The 18,573-nt window shown below is 52.6% G+C and overlaps 1 protein-coding gene across 1 annotated transcript in view; it reads right to left on the reverse strand.

Annotated features, from left to right (window-relative positions):
* LOC140904567 (uncharacterized) overlaps window positions 1–18,573 on the reverse strand; it is a 708,751-nt gene that overhangs the window by 618,173 nt on the left and 72,005 nt on the right. Inside the window, 1 exon segment of the mRNA XM_078851059.1 lies at window positions 2,455–3,189. Within this exon segment, the coding sequence (XP_078707185.1) occupies window positions 2,455–3,189 (735 nt within the window).

The raw sequence follows: 18,573 nt of genomic DNA on the forward strand, positions 1-18,573 counted from the left end.
CAACAACCACCCAGAAAAGCTCCCATCACTCGCCCATCACCATTGTAGATCTTGACATCTCCTGCCTAATGTGACATCTTTGCTTTGCGAACAAGAGCCCTGGGGAACTCTCTGGCTCTTTCCCTCTCACTGGGGAAAAGGTTCCACATCTTCTCTCAAGTAGTTTTCCTCCCAACAGAAGATTTATTTTAAAATTTACCAAATAAATTCCATTTGAAACAGAAATCATTCCAGTCTATACTGGGTCTCTATTCTCGTACATGCTATTTCTCTCACATTTTCCCCCAAACCTGATTCCTTTGGAGTCAGGTTTTTATTGCAGGATTAGCCACCATTTGCTATTTTGTAGGAGGGGGCTAGAAGAAAACCTGAATTATACTGTAACACTGAAAGTGATCACAGAATCAGCCTCTTACCTTACACTAATAAACTTCATGTGCAATTTCCTTGTTGCTGGTAACAATTTCTTCAAAGATTACAAACTATAAACCTTTAGGGCAGTTTTCTCTTAATTCCCATTTTCACCCAGTGAGCTCTGTGTGAAATCACATTCTCCCATAACCTAGGAGCCTTCCATTTCTGAGGGTTCATTTCTCCCTGGGTCTTCTCCCAGAAGTGTGGGTGGAAGGGGTCTCACACTACGTGGGAAGGCTGCATCATGAGAAAAACCACCTGTGCTCTACTTTCACACTTTCTAATCTTTCAGAGTAGCAGGAGGCGGAACAGTGAGACACATGCATTAGACTCAAGAGCAAAACTAAGAGACCAAACCACAGACTCTGGACTCAGCATTCATGTATCCTGCAGTCTGAACTTGGAATCTGTTACATTCCCTCATTGGCTACCATCATTTAACCAACACAGAAGTGCTTCTTGTCCAGCAAGGCAGCCAGTTTGGGACCCATAGGCATGGCATGGCTCTGAAGGAATCAGCTGTTTCTCTCTGTGCTTCAGGAAACTTGGGATCCAAATGGTAAAAGACAGTTGTTCCCAGTTTCATCATGGCATCCTTTAGAAGTGTGAGCAATTCTAAAAACAGTTTACCTTGGCCACAGGTCACCATAGCGTCCATCTCTGGGGTGAAAATCAACCACTCGTACCTCTCATTTCTACCTGAGTTCTTCTCAAATCTTTGACCTTAGTTGTAGCAATTTTACACGGCTCTGGCGTAGAATTCTTCACCAACCACACGACATACCAGTAGCGATACTGAGGTAGAACTCCCCCAAATATGCCCTTTTGTTTCTTTAATCTGGTGCAACAGATTTAAATAAGGGACTAAATTCAGGTGCAGCTTAGAATCCCTCTAAGACACCAAATGTCAGGTATCTACTCAAAATGGGTGTCTTTCTGCAGCTCTATCACATTCCTCATGGATGCCATTTCCTACACATTTACAGCATCTCCCAGGAGTGAGCTGAACAGAAATGTCACTTCCATTTTTCCCATCTCTACCTAGGAAGGGATTGCATTTCCCAAATAAGAGGCAACATGCACCTGATTAGGAAGGGAAGATCTTCAGGAGCAAGCTCCTGCAGGGCATGGGCCACAACTGCTTTGGGAGGCAAATGAATGGGTCTTTTGCTTAGTTCCAAATCATTTACTAGAGAATCCTCTTCCCAGCCCCTTTGGGAAATATTGACCTTACCACTTGAAGAACAGGGGGATAGAGATGGTGATGGAGAATCCCTCTGATTTACCCTATGTTCTTCTGTTGTTACAGAGGGGAAAAGACATTTTTCCCTCTCCCTTCCCTATTCCTGCTCTTTGTTATACTTCAATATATTTTAAGGGAGGAAAACGGTAGTAAAAATATCTGCCTTCAGGAAAACCTGAAGCAACAGCGCTCTGATGAACTGTGACAACTGGGAATGAAACAATATGATCCTGGTGGGGGAACTTGATGACTAACAATTGTTTTTAAATGGGGGAACAGTATAACTGTGATGCTCAGGCTTTGTTTAGACTAGGACATGTGATGGAGTTTAGGTCCGGTCAAGGGGAAAGCTAATGCCAACCACTGCAGCTCGGCTGCATCTGCACGACAACTGTAATTGTCTTTTAACACCAAGATCACTAACTTGAGCAGCCAACGCCATGTACAGTCCTAGTGGATGTAAGGCACGGGTAGTTTTTGCCTCAGTGTAGCTTGTTGGGAACAAACCTCTCTCCCCCACCTGGAGCTGATGAACATTCCTGGCTGGAGGGACACACGCTCCTTTGACCCAAAAGGAAAGGAGTTGATAGAAAACATCACAGGACTGACCCCAAAGAAGGGTGAGCTGCAAAAGGCAGGAGCAGGCAACTCATCTGGGGGAGCTGAGTAACCACGGTGAAGATGGGGCACAGATCACTAAGTGGGAATTAGCAAATGTGATTTAAAAGAAAAAAATACCTTTGGCCAGCCCTAGTCAAGGCATTTGTTACAGATCACTCCCTTGTGGATTTTCTGATGTCTAATAAGGGTTGAGCGCTGATTGAAGCTTCTCCCACACTCAGAGCACGTGTAGGGCCTCTCTCCTGTGTGGATTCGCTGATGTGTGATAAGGGCTGAGCTTTGATTGAAGTGTTTGCCACACTCACGGCATCCATAAGGTTTCTCACCCATATGGATTCGCCGATGTATGATAAGGTATGAGCTCCGATTGAAGCGTTTCCCACACTCAGAGCATCCATAAGGCTTCTCACCTGTGTGGATTCTTCTATGTGTGGTCAGTACAGAGCTCCGATTAAAGCTTTTCCCGCACTCCGAGCACATGTAGGGGGTCTCTCCTGTGTGCGTTCTCTGATGTGTGATTAGGGTAGAGCTCTGATTGAAGCTTTTCCCACACTCAGAGCATATGTAGGGCCTCTCCCCTGTGTGGATTCGCTGATGTGAGAGGAGGGATGAACTGTCAATGAAGTGCTTCCCACACTCAGGGCATCCATAAGGTTTCTCACCCGTGTGGATTTTCCGATGTGTAATAAGGTGTGAGCTCTGCTTGAAGTGTTTCCCACACTCAGGGCAGCCATAAGGTTTCTCATCTATGTGGATTCTCTTATGTGCAATGAGATGCGAGCTCTGCTTGAAGCATTTCCCACACACACAGCATGCGTAAGGTTTCTCACCCGTGTGGATTCTCTGATGTGTGAGAAGGTCCGAGCTCCCTTTGAAGCTTTTCCCACACTCGAGGCATGTGTAGCGTGTTCCTTCCAAGTTCATTCTCTCACGTGTAATAAGGTCTGACTGGCTACCGAAGTTTTCCTCTGGCCTCTGCTGACTCTCACAGGCTTTTGTTTTTTCTGGGCATGCACAGCTCCCAGAATCATTCCCTTTGGACCTTCCTGACAACATCCCATGGGCTTCTACTCGCTCAGCATCTTCCTGCTGGGGTTCCTCCTCGTTTTCACTCACCATCCCAACACCTGATGGGAGACCGAGAGAATCCAGACATAAGTCTCTGCCTGCGCCAGAGAGAAAGGAAATCTCAGAGAGAAGAATGGGAAAAGGGATGAAGGAACCAAAATGTGTACAGGACAGATCAAACCTATCAGGAGCTGATTTTCCCTTAGACCTTCCCAGAGGAGAGAAAGGAAGGGATCAGTTCTGGGTCCGTATCTCAGAAGAAATCTCAGGGGACAGCGAGATTGGGGAGGGACCTGCTGCCAGTTGTCAGTCAGGATAGGTGGGAAGCCATGAGTGACCTCTGCCTAACGATTCTACATCTGCAGGGAACAATCCTGAACTTGGAGAGCTCACAAGGTCTTTGTAGGGCATCCCAAATGTTTCCTGTATTCACCGACAGTTTTGGGGTTGGTTTAACCAATGGCTCACCTGTGCAGGCAGCTCTCGGGAGCACTTTTTTCTTATAGCCATGAAGGTCTGGGACGCACGACTCCTCCCCTCATTCCAGCTGCGAGATCACATCAGTTCTGGAAACTGGAAACCCTGCTCAAGACAAAGAAAACAAGGGAGGTCAGTGGAATTTGTGGGATACTTGTCACAAAGAATATTCCATGCTTTTAAGCCCAGCTCATTTTTAAGTAGTAACGTCCCAAGGCCGGCTTCCTTGGCTCAAAGTGCCAGGAGATTATTATTATAAATCATATTCATTACCTTAGTGCCTAAGGGCCAACTAACAGTGGGTCCTCATTTTGCTAGGCACAGTACAAACCGAGAAGCATTGATGGCCCGTGTCCTGAAAAAGTTAAAATCTAAATAGACAAGGCAGACACAGAATGGGGGAAGGGGTAGAACCCACCAGCAGAGTGAACTCCATGAAGGCAGAGTGGCAGATATGATCAACACAGGCCTAGATCTTGAGATTATCGGATTTAATGTTACAACCAGAGCCAGTGTTTTCCGGAAATTGTCGCTAGGACTGCATTTTTTCCCAAAATTACTCTTTGTTTCTGGAATCACCGTTAATATCCGGAATTGCTGATCAGAGGGTGGGTGGGGCATGCAGGGTCACAATCCCCCAGATTTCTCCCTGGAGACACCCGTCTCCTCCCCAGGGCACAGGCTGGCTGCGGTTGGGACTTGATGCCAATTTCTTCCCTCCTCATACAAGTCTGGGATCGGCAGTGGGACGCCAGGCTCTGTCATCATGCTGCAGAGAGGACGACACTCACAGCTGCTCGCGGCCATGTCAACAGGACCTCTCCCCTGCTCATCTCCCCTGTACACAGCTGGTTCATGCCCCGACTCTCCAACGCACAGCTGGTTCTAGGCTCTCAATGCCCAGTATCTGAGCGCCACCGCCCCCACACAGCCGGCTCCTGTCCCCTCCCCCCAAGGCACTTTCAGGCTTTAAAGGATTAGATATTGCTTACGTTTGTCAATTACTCTGTTTTCATTGCCTGCAAACTCTTGCCCTAATTATGACTGTTATCTGTATATCTAAGCCAGCCCTTGAAAGCATGAATTCTTCACAGACTATGATGCCGAGATGCGCCACATGATACCAGGAAGGGCTGCGGGATGGGTTTCCTGTGCAAGCTGGTATCGCTACGGGGTGATGAATGCCAGATCTCAAGGCTGGTTATGCAGAGCTCCACCTTTTGAAGCTTTACCCAATGCAGAAAGGGAGTCACCCTCATTCAGGAGACTGAAGACGACAGACTTTTGGGGGATAAATAGCTGAGTTTGAGCTGACTGAGGGGGGTCTTTCTGGGCTACAAACTCACAGGACCTGATAACCACCAAGAGGTAACCTTTAAGAAAGGTTTTAATACACTTTGGAACCGATCAGGGATTCCCATGAGGACCGCTGAGGGAATGAAGGTAAACACGCATTTGGATGCTCTTCTTCTTTTATGAGAACGGGAACAGGCAGGGCAGGGATATCACTGAATGCAGGATCTCAGCAGGACTAGGTGTCAGGATAGCACCATATTGCAGCCCATTGGAAAACATAATCCCAACTACACATATAAAATGATGGGCTCTAAATGAGCTGTTTCCACTCAACAGAGGGATCTTGGAGTCACTGGGCACAGTTCTCTGAAAACATCAACACAGTGTGCCACGGCAGTCAAAAAGCAAAGAGAATGTTGGGAATCATTCTGAAATGGATAGGTAAGAAGACAGAAAATATCCTATCGCCTCTATATAAACCCATGGTACACCCACATCTCGAATACTGCCTGCAGATGTGGTTGCCCCATCTCAAAAAAAGATATATTGGAATTGGAAAAGGTTCAGAAAAGGGCAACCCAAATGATTACAGGTATGAAACTCTTCTCTACGGGGAAAGATTAAAAAGACCGGGACTATTCAGCTTGGAAAAGAGACAAAGGGGGGATATGAGAGAGGTCTATAAAATCAAAACTGCCGTGGAGAAAGTAAATAAGGACGTGTCATTTACTCCTTCTCATAACACAAGGACTAGGAATCACCCAATCAAATTAATAGGCAGCAGGTTTATAAGAAACAAAAGGAAGTATTTCTTCACACAATGCACAGTCAACCTGGGGAACTCCTTGCCAGAGGATGTTGTGAAGGCCAAGATTATAATAGGGTTACAAAAAACAAAAAACACCATGAGAAATCTATTGAGGACAGGTCGTGAATGGTTATTAGCCAGGATGGGCAGGGATGGTGTCCCTAACTTCTGTTTGTCATAAGCTGTGAATGGGTGACAGGAGATGAATCACTTCATGATTCCCTGTTCTGTTCATTCCCTCTGGGACACCCGGCGCTGGTCACTGTCGGAAGACAGGACACTGGGCTAGATGGACCTTTGGTCTGTCCCAGTGTGGCCGTTCTTAAATACCAGGGAACCTAGTGAGTCCAGTGCAATGGGAGGGAGTAGGAAAATCCCTGGCTGTGGAGAATATTGGGAAATTAGAAACTATCATTCAGAAGCAACAGACTCTAAATAGTCTAGAAAAGCAGAATGTGAAAAATAAGAATCGGGGTCATGTGACTTCAGGAATGAGGGACTCAAAAAACCAAGTCTGCAGAGAAGAGAGATTGTGGCTATTGCACATGGGGATGAGGGGAGCAACTCTCCAGGTCTCAAGGATTTTCACCAGCAACCGAGGCCATTGTCCCATGCACGGGGCAATCCGGAGCAGTGAGGAGTTGTGTCATCTGTAATCCTGGCTGAGTTTCAATGGTCTGCTGCTGGAGCTCCCTTGTCTGGATTCCTCCAGCCAGCATTCAAGGTCTGTGTGATCAGCAACCCTGGACCAGCCGCTCTGACCCCAGCAGCCTGCTTCTTACACCCCAAGCACTTTCTGGTCTGGGTGGAGAAGGCTCAGGGTTTGAGAGAAGGCCAGGGGTAGGAAGCTTCTGTTCGTTATGCTGGACCTAACCCCCCGTTTTACTTGTGCAAACAGGAGATATTTGACACTGTGTGATTCTGCTCCTGTGCTCTCTTCCCACAGCGTTCAGCAGCAGGGGAGGGTCTCTGGTCGTGTGTGTGTCACTGGCATGCTGGGGTGATGCTGGAACAGGACAGAGCAGAGGTGGCATTGTGGGGGTGGCGTGAACCTCATCTCTTCAGTTCCCCTTCCAAGAACCGAGGGGACAGGAACCCTTACCCAGCGAGGTCACATTCTCACAGGTCTCCTGCATGATGTCTCTGGAGAGGGCTCTCTGAGCGGGGTCCAGCAGAGCCCCCTCTTCCCTGGTGAAATACACAGCCACCTCCTCGAAGGTCACCGGCCCCTGAAAGAGCCAGAGCCCCACACTCAGGACCTGCTGCCCCACTCACAGCCCCACTATTCGTGGGGGAGAGGAGCCAATCAAACAAAACTCTGGGTGGACCGCAGCCAACAGAGTCCCACCCCCACCCCGCTCAGAGCACCCAGGAAACACTAGGGTGAGGGGGCGAAGAGAGAGCCCCTCCTCTCTCCCAGCAGATCCATCACACACCTACTAGCCACAGACTTATACCGGAGATGCTGCCCCGAGCAGGGTCTAGGGAGAGATCTCTTGTAGGAAGCCCAACACCCTCCTCCTTGTGAGGAGCTGGATATGAGGCAGGAGAATCTCCCCTAAGCCTGACTGGTGGCTTCCCCCTTCAATTTCAAGGCACCTGCTGGTTAGTTGGGTCAGGCTCCAGCACGAGGAGTCTGGTCCTTTTTCCCAGCCCCATCTACGTGGGTTATTTTCTGTTCACCAAACTGGAGCATTTCCACCTCCGAACCTCATGGGTCTGTTCCAAGAACGTAGACCACTTATTAAACAACTCCAGGCAGGTCTGCCACCCCCTGGTCTCCTCCCTTTCTCCACCCTGTGCATTTCCTGCCCCGCTCTGACCTCCAAACCAGACCGTGTTAACCTTCCCCTCTCCCGTGTATTTGCTGTCCCTCTCCCTCCTGCAGGAACAGATCAGAACCCCCCCAATAATCCCTACCTGAGCTGGCTCCTCTGCAGCCATGTCGCTCCCCTGTCCCATGGGAGGACGGGATGAACCAAAACGAAACGTGATCGTCGTTCTGCAGCCTGATCGGGCGAGAAGGGCCGTTGTGGAGGTTTGGGAATGGGCATTAGTTCATTTCACATCACGCTTCCCACAGGCTCTTTCCCTGCAGAGTGAGATCTGAGATTCTGCCGTACTGAGAAAATGCTAAAAGAAAAGGAGTACTTGTGGGACCTAAGAGACTAACCAATTTATTTGAGCATGAGCTTTCGTGAGCTACAGCTCACTTCATCGGATGCATACCGTGGAAACTGCAGCAGATTTTATATACACACAGAGAATATGAAACAATACCTCCTCCCACCCCACTGTCCTGCTGGTAATAGCTTATCTAAAGTGATCATCAAGTTGGGCCATTTCCAACACAAATCCAGGTTTTCTCACCCTCCGCCCCCCACACAAATTCACTCTCCTGCTGGTGATAGCCCATCCAAAGTGACAACTCTATTTAATCTCTGGATTACAGCAGAGACCTGGCCCCTCCTGCCAGGCTAAGCCCACAGACACACTTTTAACCTCCTTTCTCCCTCCCGCATCCCAAAACAAAGTCTCTGAACGCAATCCTAGAAAAAAGCAGAACCAAAGGAGTCCCTTTCGAGGATTCCCTCTGACACTGACCCCACGGCAGCCACACCCCACCAGGAGGGACATGGAGTCAGGAACTGGGTTTTCCTCTCTCTCATCCTCGTCTTGTCCACAGGAAAGTGATTCTCCCCACAGTGGAGTAATACATCTGTCTGGGCAGATGAGAGAGCTGGAAATCTCTTTCAAAACTCTTTTATCCCACAGACCCTGTCAGTCTCTCTATCTCCTTTTCCCTGTGCCCTCTCCATGCCTGTCTGCTCGGAAACTCTCATTCCTGGGTTGTTTGCTCCCCCATGGCTGGATTTGCTCCTGCAAATGGCAGGAGAAATGGGGTGGGGGGCTGTTTGTGTAGAGTCATTTTATAGTCCTTCACTGCCTGCCTGGGATTTCCCCATTGCCTGCCTAGGACCCCCACCTGCCCTCCACCAGGATCTGCCAGCCCATTTGCCTGGGACCCCCTCCTCCTCCCAGCAGGACCCCCTGACGCTTTACAGGAGGACCCCTCACTCTGCGCCAGGGACCGCCCCACCACAGCTCTGTGCACTGGGCATGGCAATGGTCCCAGGAGCCAGCTGGGCAATCCCAGGCAGAGCCCCTGGTACAGCACCAGGCAGCGTCTAACACCCTGCCCCACCTGCCCAAGAGACCCCCACCCCCACTGGTCTGCAGCCAACAGGCCCCCAGCGATACCCACCTCCAGGACCCATAGCCTTAGGGCTGGGCACATCAGAACTACCCCCCGAAACCTCAAACCCTCCAGAACCCACCAACCTGACTAGGGTCCCCCCTGCCCAGCCACCCAGAGGCCTCCCCCTACCACAATGCCCCTTCAGCTCCCGCTGCAATCTCCCCACACAGACATGCCCCCCCCCCAGCAACAGTGTTCCCTCACAGTGTCTGACAAGTGGACAGAAAGTTATCACCGCCCCCTGCTGGCCAGTCACACAGGCAGTGGGAGCCCGGGAGGACGCCTCTTTAACAGGAGAAGGGAAGCCATGGAGGGCCAAAATAACTAAGAAATTTCCATACTCTGTCACTAGCAAATAATGGCCACCGTGGATCCACCCCAGAGTTGGCTACAGCTTTGCACTGCGGGAAGCCCCCCCTCATGGATACCCTTTGTCATGGGGTTTGGGATACTTCTGGACCCACGCTGCACTCAGAGGGACCTCCTCATCCTGTGCCAGCTGGAGAAAAGAAAAGGGTCCAGCCAACTCGACCTATTCGACATTGGTGAGGCTCTATTCGACATTGGTGAGGCCTCATCTGGAGTACTGTGTCCAGTTTTGGGCCCCACACTACAAGAAGGATGTGGATAAATTGGAGAGAGTCCAGCGAAGGGCAACAAAAATGATTAGGGGTCTGGAACACATGAGTTATGAGGAGAGGCTGAGGTAGCTGGGATTGTTTAGCCTGCAGAAGAGAAGAATGAGGTGGGATTTGATAGCTGCTTTCAACTACCTGAAAGGGGGTTCCAAAGAGGATGGCTCTAGTCTGTTCTCAATGGTAGCAGATGACAGAACGAGGAGTAATGGTCTCAAGTTGCAGTGAGGGAGGTTTAGATTGGATATTCGGAAAAACTTTTTCACTAAGAGGGTGGTGAAACACTGGAATGCGTTACCTAGGGAGGTGGTAGAATCTCCTTCCTTAGAGGTTTTTAAGGTCAGGCTTGACAAAGCCCTGGCTGGGATGATTTAACTGGGAATTGGTCCTGCTTCGAGCAGGGGGTTAGACTAGATGACCTTCTGGGGTCCCTTCCAACCCTGATATTCTATGATTCTATGAACTCTCTTGTTGCCAACTGGGAACCACCCATCCCCCAAACAGGGGGAGGCCCCTGGCTTTGATGGGTATTGAATATATGGCTAGTCTCTTTTATCAGCCAACATTTTTAACAGAGAGAAAGGAGGGAACAAATGATTCTCAAAGGAGAAGGAAAGATGATCATTGTTGCAGGGGGGTTAATTTCCCAACCAGGATGGAGAAGGACTCAGGGCGACAGGTTCCCCACAAAGAAGGACAAGTTCCTAGGATTTAGAGACATGGGGAACAGCCCCAAACGCGAGAGGATTTTTAATTGACATTTGATAATGACATCGTAAGAGGGAAACCTGAGATTTGAGATCAGTGTTCAGAAATGAAAGAGAAAGGTTGGAAATCTGAGGGATTTTGGATCCATTTATGCAAATTATAGAGAGGAAAGTGGAAAATGAGAGGGATTTTATAGCAGTTGTTGATAGGAGGTTGTCACGGAGTCCCTGGGCGATGCTCTGGAACTGCTCCCTACGAAGCCAGGCAGGACTCTGGGGAAGTCTCCTTTCTGTGAGCAGCCTGTCTTCAGGACACACAGCTCACCCGGCTTCCACCTTCCTGGGTCTGACCTCGGACCATTCAGCATCCTCTGCCCCTCCGTCCGCTTCTCACAGCGAGTCCGCTCAGGCAGGGCTCCTGGGGAAGCCAGAGGGTCCTGCCCCCGAACTCCGCAGTCAGACGGGACTCTCAGCCAGCCAGTAAAACAGAGGTTTATTAGATGACAGGAACATGGTCTAAAACAGAGCTTGCAGGTGCAGAGAACAGGACCCCTCAGCTGGGGCCAATTTGGGGGTAGTGAGCCAGACAACCACGCCTGCACTTCACTCCAACTCCCTCCAGCCCCTCCTCCTCTGGGCTTTGTTCCTTTCCCGGGCCAGGAGGTCACCGGATTCCTTTGTTCTCCAACCCTTCAGCTCTCACCTTGCAGGGGGGAAGGGCCCAGGCCATCAGTGGCAAGGAAACAGGGTGTTGGCCATTCTCTGTGTCCAGACCCCTGCACACACATGCCCTCTAGGGCTCTGCAATGATCATACACCCTTATTGCACGACCTAGATACTAAAAAACTTCATAGGGGAAACTGAGGCACCCCCACACTATTCAGAGGAAACATTAAAAACAGTCCCACTTTGTCACATCTCTCCCCCCTTCGAGATCGAACTGAGCGGGGTCACTTTAGCCGGTGACCTGGGGAAGTTCGAAGCCACCAACGTTCCCATGGGTGCCCCAGCATCTCTCCCATTCCTTGGGAGGAGTTACACCAGGCCCTTCCAGTTTCACGCCCTCCCTTAGGTCAATGGTGGTCGATAGCACTCGCAGGCCACATGTGGGAAGGTTTCTGCGGCCCATGCCCTTTGGCCACCCCAAAACCCCAGGGGGTCAAACTGGGATTGGGTCTTCTCCCCAACAAGCTGGCCAAACACAGCCACTTGGTTATGGGACTGTTTAACTTTCTTAACAGCTTTCACTTCATCGGAGACCTTCTCAAAGCTCTCCACACTGGGTCTTTCAACAGGACAGTCAGTGGATCCATTCACAACAGAAAATTTCTGGCTGTTAGGAACTGAAACTTTCTTGATAAAATCACTTTCACACCCTTCAGTGGCAGTAAACTGCTTGCAAAGACTCCATGAGGATTCCTTTCCCTAGGGGCTTTTCTATGCAGTAATTCACCCCTCCCAGAAATTCTGCCCTTACCCTCTTCACCGAGGGCTTGCTCTAGAGGAACACTTTCCTGAGGAACAACAGACTCTTTCTGGGTCTCCCTTACATCCAGAATCACCTCTGGCCCATCCGGCGGATTCCTACACAATCCCCTTTCAGGCAAACTTACAGACTTCCTAGAGAAAAGGTCAGAAGCATTCTCCTTCCCTTTGCCACACACAAGTTCAGGAATCTTTTCCTTCTTGCTACCGGTTTCCACACCCTCAGGAGGTAACACAATCACATCACCTTCCTGCTCTCCTTGTGCCCTGGCTAGGATCTCACCCTGATTAGACAGAGTTGCTACACCCTTTCCAACAACACACTAGCAACAGGCAAAATACAAGCACCAGAATTGTCTCGTCTCTGGGATTTTACATAGACCCTAACTGGATGCGACCTAGTTACAGGGCCATTCTCCCGAGCAGACACAAACTTAGGACCCTTCCCTTCCTGGGCTTTAGCTGAATCCAGAACCAGCTCTGAGACAACTGCACGACCCTCAACCATTACAGGCTGAAAGGCCCCTTCTGTCTGCTCCACAGACAAAGAAGAGCCGGACACACTTTCTCCTTTCCCAGACACCCAGCTTGGGACCTCTCTCCTCTTGTCCCAGCACACAAGGCTGGTCACAGACAACTGCTTGGAGATCAGGGTAGCTCCCTCCATTGGCAAGTCAATACCCCTGACAGACATAGGCATGTTTCCTTCACTGTCCCAATTCTCCACCCAGCTAACAGGTAAGGTCCAGGGACACTCCTCTTCCACTCTCCTCGACTTCCCACCCTGCTGACTAGACACAGCCATCAGCTCACAAGGCTGCCTAGGCTCATCCAGACTTTCCTTACCCAGCACCTTGCCACTCCCCACAGATCCCCTGCCCTGCCTGTGTCTCCCCCCACTCAGCTGGGGTCTCAGCTCCCCCTTCGCTCAGCACTGCCCTTGCTGTCCCAGTGAGGGTAGGCAGCGAGCTCCCTGCTTTCCTCACTGCATCAGAGCCAGCGTGAGCCCCCTCTCCGGTGTGCAATGGGGGCGGGGAGCATCTCTCTGTCCCACCCAACTCCAGGGGTCTGGTTAAAGTCAGGCAGATAGCTTGAGCCTAGCTGCTCCTCCCTGCTGCCAGCCAGGTCATCTGCATTTTCACTGACCATTTCCCTCTCCACCGATTGGTTCCCCGGATTCAAACCCTTGGCAGTTACAGGAGTACGGCCTGGATCCTGTCCCAAAGAGACACAGTCACCCCATAACAGGGTCTTGCAGCTGGTGTCCTGGAGAACCCCAACGACCAGCCAGCCCCACCCCTCCTGGGTCTGTACAGGGATCTGGGCCATAGGCAGGGCGAGGGGCTTCGTCCCTGGGACCCTCACCCAACTCACACAGCCCCTCAGCCTCTGAGGCTGCACCACCCAGGGCCTGACACCAGTTCTCTCTGTCCCAGGATCTTGCCACCACAGGAATGTCTCCCCATTGACCGTCACCTTCTGCTCCCACTGGAGGTCCGAGGGGCCTGGCCCAAGGAAACTCCACACAGACATATAGGTTGGGACCAGGAGTGGGAGCCTGTCCACCTCCCCACCCATCTGGCTGACGGAGTCTACGGCCTTGGGACCCAGCAAGGGAGCTAGACACCGGGGCTTTTCCGCAGGGTCCCCCGGTTCAAATCTCCAGCCTGCTCAAAGGCAGTGAGGTGGGCATCCACATCCCCCCCCTCCTTAACCAGGAGCAGCAATTTAGTCTCGAGGTTCCCTGCGGAACTGGCCCCCCGGGGTCTATCCCCACTCACCCCTAGGGGGTCCCCTAGGCCTCTCCACTCCCCCATCACCAGTTCATGCTGCTGCTGCTTCTGCAGCTCTTTCTCTGGCTCTCGCTGTCTCTCACGGTCCTCTTGCTCTCTCGGACTCAGCTCCAATCCTGTCCGACTCCGATCCCCGGATGGGGAACCCGATCGTGAAGACCCTCGTCTGGTCGGGGACAGGAGTCTTGGGGATGCCTGGCCACCACTCCAGCTGCTCCCAGATCCTGCTATAGCCCCATTTCGGGTCAGGAATCTGTCCCTTAGAGCGGTCATCCTCCTCCAGCTGCACGATTAACTGTGCTTCGGTGAACTTTCCAACGCTCAACCCTCTCTTTCTGCACAGGGTTACAATGTCCTTCTTCAGGAGACGGTGACAGGCCCTCATTCCGCCCTTCCCAAGTTGTGGACTCACAGGCCTGTGTGCTCTCAGCTCCCCACGGTTTCCAGGGAGAACCCCTAGTGTGCCAGCCCTTCTTGAGGTCACCCCCTCTTTGTCAGGGTCGAGCGGCAGACTCCTCCGTCCCTGGGACCGCTCGCTGCAATCCCCAGGGGAAACCTGTTACTGCAAAAGTCCTTCTCTCTGGTCACACACTTCCAGGAGTTAACCGCCCCCTGAAACTGTCTCTCTCTGAATCTTCAGCACGCCTGGTCCCCGTCAATCCCCCTTCGTTTTACTGCTCCCCAGTCACTTACTGCAGGAAGCGCTGTCCACGGGGTGCAGTACATGCCACCAGTTGTCACGGAGTCCCTGGGCGATGCTCTGGAGCTGCTCCCCATGAAGCCAGGCAGGACTCTGGGGCAGTCGCCTTTCCGTGAGCAGCCTGTCTTCAGGACACACAGCTCACCCGGCTTCCACCTTCCTGGGTCTGACCTCGGACCATTCAGCATCCTCTGCCCCTCCATGCGCTTCCCACAGCGAGTCCGCTCAGGCAGGGCTCCTGGGGAAGCCAGAGGGTCCTGCCCCCCAACTCCGCAGTCAGACGGGACTCTCAGCCAGCCAGTAACACAGAGGTTTATTAGATGACAGGAACATGGTCTAAAACAGAGCTTGCAGGTGCAGAGAACAAGACCCCTCAGCTGGGGCCATTTTGGGGGGGGCAGTGAGCCAGACAACCACGTCTGCCCTTCACTCCATGTCCCAGCCAGCCCCCAACTGAAACTCCCTCCAGCCCCTCCTCCTCTGGGCTTTGTTCCTTTCCCAGGCCAGGAGGTCACCGGATTCCTTTGTTCTCCAACCCTTTAGCTCTCACCTTGCAGGGGGGAAGGGCCCAGGCCATCAGTGGCCAGGAAACAGGGTGTCGGCCATTCTCTGTGTCCAGACTCCTGCACACACCTGCCCTCTAGGGCTTTGCAATGATCATACACCCTTATCCCACCCCCTAGATACTTAAGAACTGCCTAGGGGAAACTGAGGCACCCCCACACTATTCAGAGGAAACATTAAGAACAGTTCCACTTTGTCACAGAGGTAAAAGCTGAGTGCATTTCCCACCACTATTTGGTCAATGAATAGAAATGGGCAACATTGGCAAACGTTTTAGATCCATATTCAGGAATCTGAGAAAAGGTGTAAATCTGAGATTTTCGTCGTAATTTATAATTACGGAGACAGGGAAAGCTCTCAGGGGCATATTCAATCAGAAGTAGACAACGAGAGTAAAAGTGGGGCAAACTTTTTTTATCAATCTTTGAGACGTACAGAGAAAACGTGTCACAAACTACGCAACTGAGAACATGGGATAAACGCCAAGACCGGGGGGGGGGGGAGGATTTTATGTGGCTATTAAATAACGAGCTGGAAAAGGGGGACCGTTAGTCATATAAAATCCAGCCTGTCCAATACATAAGCAGAAAGTGATGGTCCCCCCCCGGCCCCCGTTCACCTGGGCAGCAGGGAGCCCTCTGAGGGGCTGACTGAAGGGGGCGGGGGAGGGGAGCTGGAGGGCTCCCTGGGGGAGGGGAGGGGGCGGTAGTGCGGGATGGGCAGGTGGGGGCTGGGGGCAACGGTGCGGAGTTGGGGGCATCAAGTGGGACTGGGAAGCCGGGATCGGGGGCAGCCCCATGGGGGACACGTCCCCTCCCTTCCCCGCCCCGGCAGAGACCCGGCGTCTCCTCCCACCCCCACGCCGGGGCAGCCAGGTTGGGGGATGGCTCCGGGCTCCAACTTCCCACCGACACCGGGACAAATCGCTGCGGATAAAACGGGGGGGGGGGGAAATCCCGCCCCCCCCACGGGAGGGGAGTTTCAATGGACATGTGAGGAGGAGGGAGGGGGGGGGGATCAGGGTAGACCAGAAAGCGGATCAATGGGGGGTGGGGGGAGTTTACAACCAGGTGGGAGCTACCGAGAGGGAAAAGGGGAAAACTGGGGGGCATTTGTGCCCGTGGGGGGGAGGGGATCCAATTAACTCCCCCGCCGCCCCCCACTTCCCCCCCGGGAATTTCCTGGCTGCACAGAGACAGTTCAACCCCCACCCCCCGCAACTCCGGCTTCTCCCCCCAACACCCCCCAAGGGACCCCGCCCGCCGGGCCCCAGTCTCTGCCCCCCCCAATCCCAGCCGTGCCGGGGGCAGAGAGTCACTTTCCTGCCCCCCCGCGGGGTCTCCCACTCACCGGGTCGGGGGCGGGCAGAGCCGGGGCTGGTCCCAGCTGGAGAAAGCCCCGCCCGGCCAGGCACGGGGGGGTTAATGACGGGCCCCCCCAGCACAGACCCCGGAGCGGAGCCGCAGCTGCTCCTCCGAGAGACCCGACAGAGGCAGCGTCTGGGGGCGGGGCCTGGAGCAGACCGGGGGCGGGGCAGCGTCTGGGGGCGGGGCCTGGAGCAGACAGGGGCGGGGCAGCGTCTGGGGGCGGAGCCCGGAGCAGACCAGGCGCTGCCTCGTGTCGGATCTGTAGGAGGAGCAGCTGCGGCTCCCTCCGGGGTCTGTGCGGGGTGGGGCCCGTCATTAACCCCCAGTGCTCCGGTGAGTGGGAGACCCCGGTGGGGGAGCGCTGGGCGGGGGGGGCAGGAAAGTGACTCTCTGCCCCCTACCTGCCCATCCCCCACTGCCGCCCCCTCCCCGCCCCCAGGGAGCCCTCCAGTTCCCCCCCCCACCCCCTTCAGTCAGCCCCTCAGAGGGCTCCCTGCTGCCCAGGTGAACGGGGGCCGGGGGGGGACCATCACTTTCTGCTTATGTATTGGACAGGCTGGATTTTATATCACAAACGGTCCCCCTTTTCCAGCTCGTTATTTAATAGCCACATAAAATCCTCCCCCCCCCCCCGGTCTTGGCGTTTATCCCATGTTCTCAGTTGCGTAGTTTGTGACACGTTTTCTCTGTACGTCTCAAAGATTCCTCAAAAATACCCTCAACGTTTGCCCCACTTTTACTCTCGTTGTCTACTTCTAATTGAATATGCCCCTGAGAGCTTTCCCTGTCTCTGTGATTATAAATTACGACGAAAATCTCAGATTTACACCGTTTCTCAGATTCCTGAATATGGATCTCAAACGTTTGCCAATGTTGCCCATTTCCGCTCTATTCATTGACCAAATAGTGGTGGGAAATACACTCAGCTTTTACCTCCTATCAACAACTGCGATAAAATCCCTCTCATTTTCCACTTTCCTCTCTATAATTTGCATAAATGGATCCAAAATCCCTCAGATTTCCACCCTTTCTCTTTCATTTCTGAACATTGATCTCAAATCTCAGTTTTCCCTCTTACGATGTCATCATCAAATGTCAATTAAAAATCCTCTTGGGTTTGGGGCTGTTCCCCATGTCTCTAAATCCTAGCAACTTGTCCTTCTTTGTGGGGAACCTGTTGCCCTGAGTCCTTCTCCATCCTGGTTGGGAAATTAATCCCCCTGCAACAATGATCATCTTTCCCTCTCCTTTGAGAATCATTTGTTCCCTCCTTTCTCTCTGTTAAAAATGTTTACTGATAAAAGAGACTAGCCATATATTCAATACCCATCAAAGCCAGGGGCCTCCCCCTGTTTGGGGGATGGGTGGTTCCCAGTCGGTAACAGGAGAGTTGGCTGGACCCTTTTCTTTTCTCCAGCTGGCACGGGATGAGGAGGTCCCTCTGAGTGCAGCGTGGGTCCAGAAGTATCCCAAACCCCATGACAAAGGGTCTCCGTGAGGGGGGGGCTTCCCGCAGTGCAAAGCTGTAGCCAACTCTGGGGTGGATCCACGGTGGCCATTATTTGCTAGTGACAGAGTATGGAAATGTCTTACTTATTTTAGCCCTCCATGGCTTCCCTTCTCCTGTTAAAGTGGCGTTCCCCCCGGGCTCCCTCTGCCTGTGTGACTGGCCAGCAGGGGGTGGTGATAACTTTCTATCCACTTACCAGACACTGTGAGAGAACATTGTTGATGGGGGGGGCAGGTGTCTGTGTGGGGAGATTGCAGCGGGAGCTGAAGGGGCATTGTGGTAGGGGGAGGCCTCTGGGTGGCTGGGCAGGGGGGGGCCCTAGTCAGGTTGGTGGATTCTGGAGGGTTTGGGGTTTCAGGGGGTAGTTCTGATGTGCCCAGCCCTAAGGCTATGGGTCCTGGAGGTGGGTATGGCTGGGGGCCTGTTGGCTGCAGACCAGTGGGGGTGGGGGTCTCTTGGGCAGGTGGGGCAGGGGATTAGATGCTGCCTGGTGCTGTGCCAGGGGCTCTGTCTGGGATTGCCCAGCTGGCTCCTGGGACCATTGCCATGCCCAGTGCACAGAGCTGTGGTGGGGCGGTCCCTGGTGCAGAGTGAGGGGTCCTCCTGTAAAGCGTCAGGGGGTCCT

This window comes from Lepidochelys kempii, unplaced genomic scaffold (assembly GCF_965140285.1).
Source record: "Lepidochelys kempii isolate rLepKem1 unplaced genomic scaffold, rLepKem1.hap1 scaffold_29, whole genome shotgun sequence".
NCBI classification, from domain to species: Eukaryota; Metazoa; Chordata; order Testudines; family Cheloniidae; genus Lepidochelys; species Lepidochelys kempii.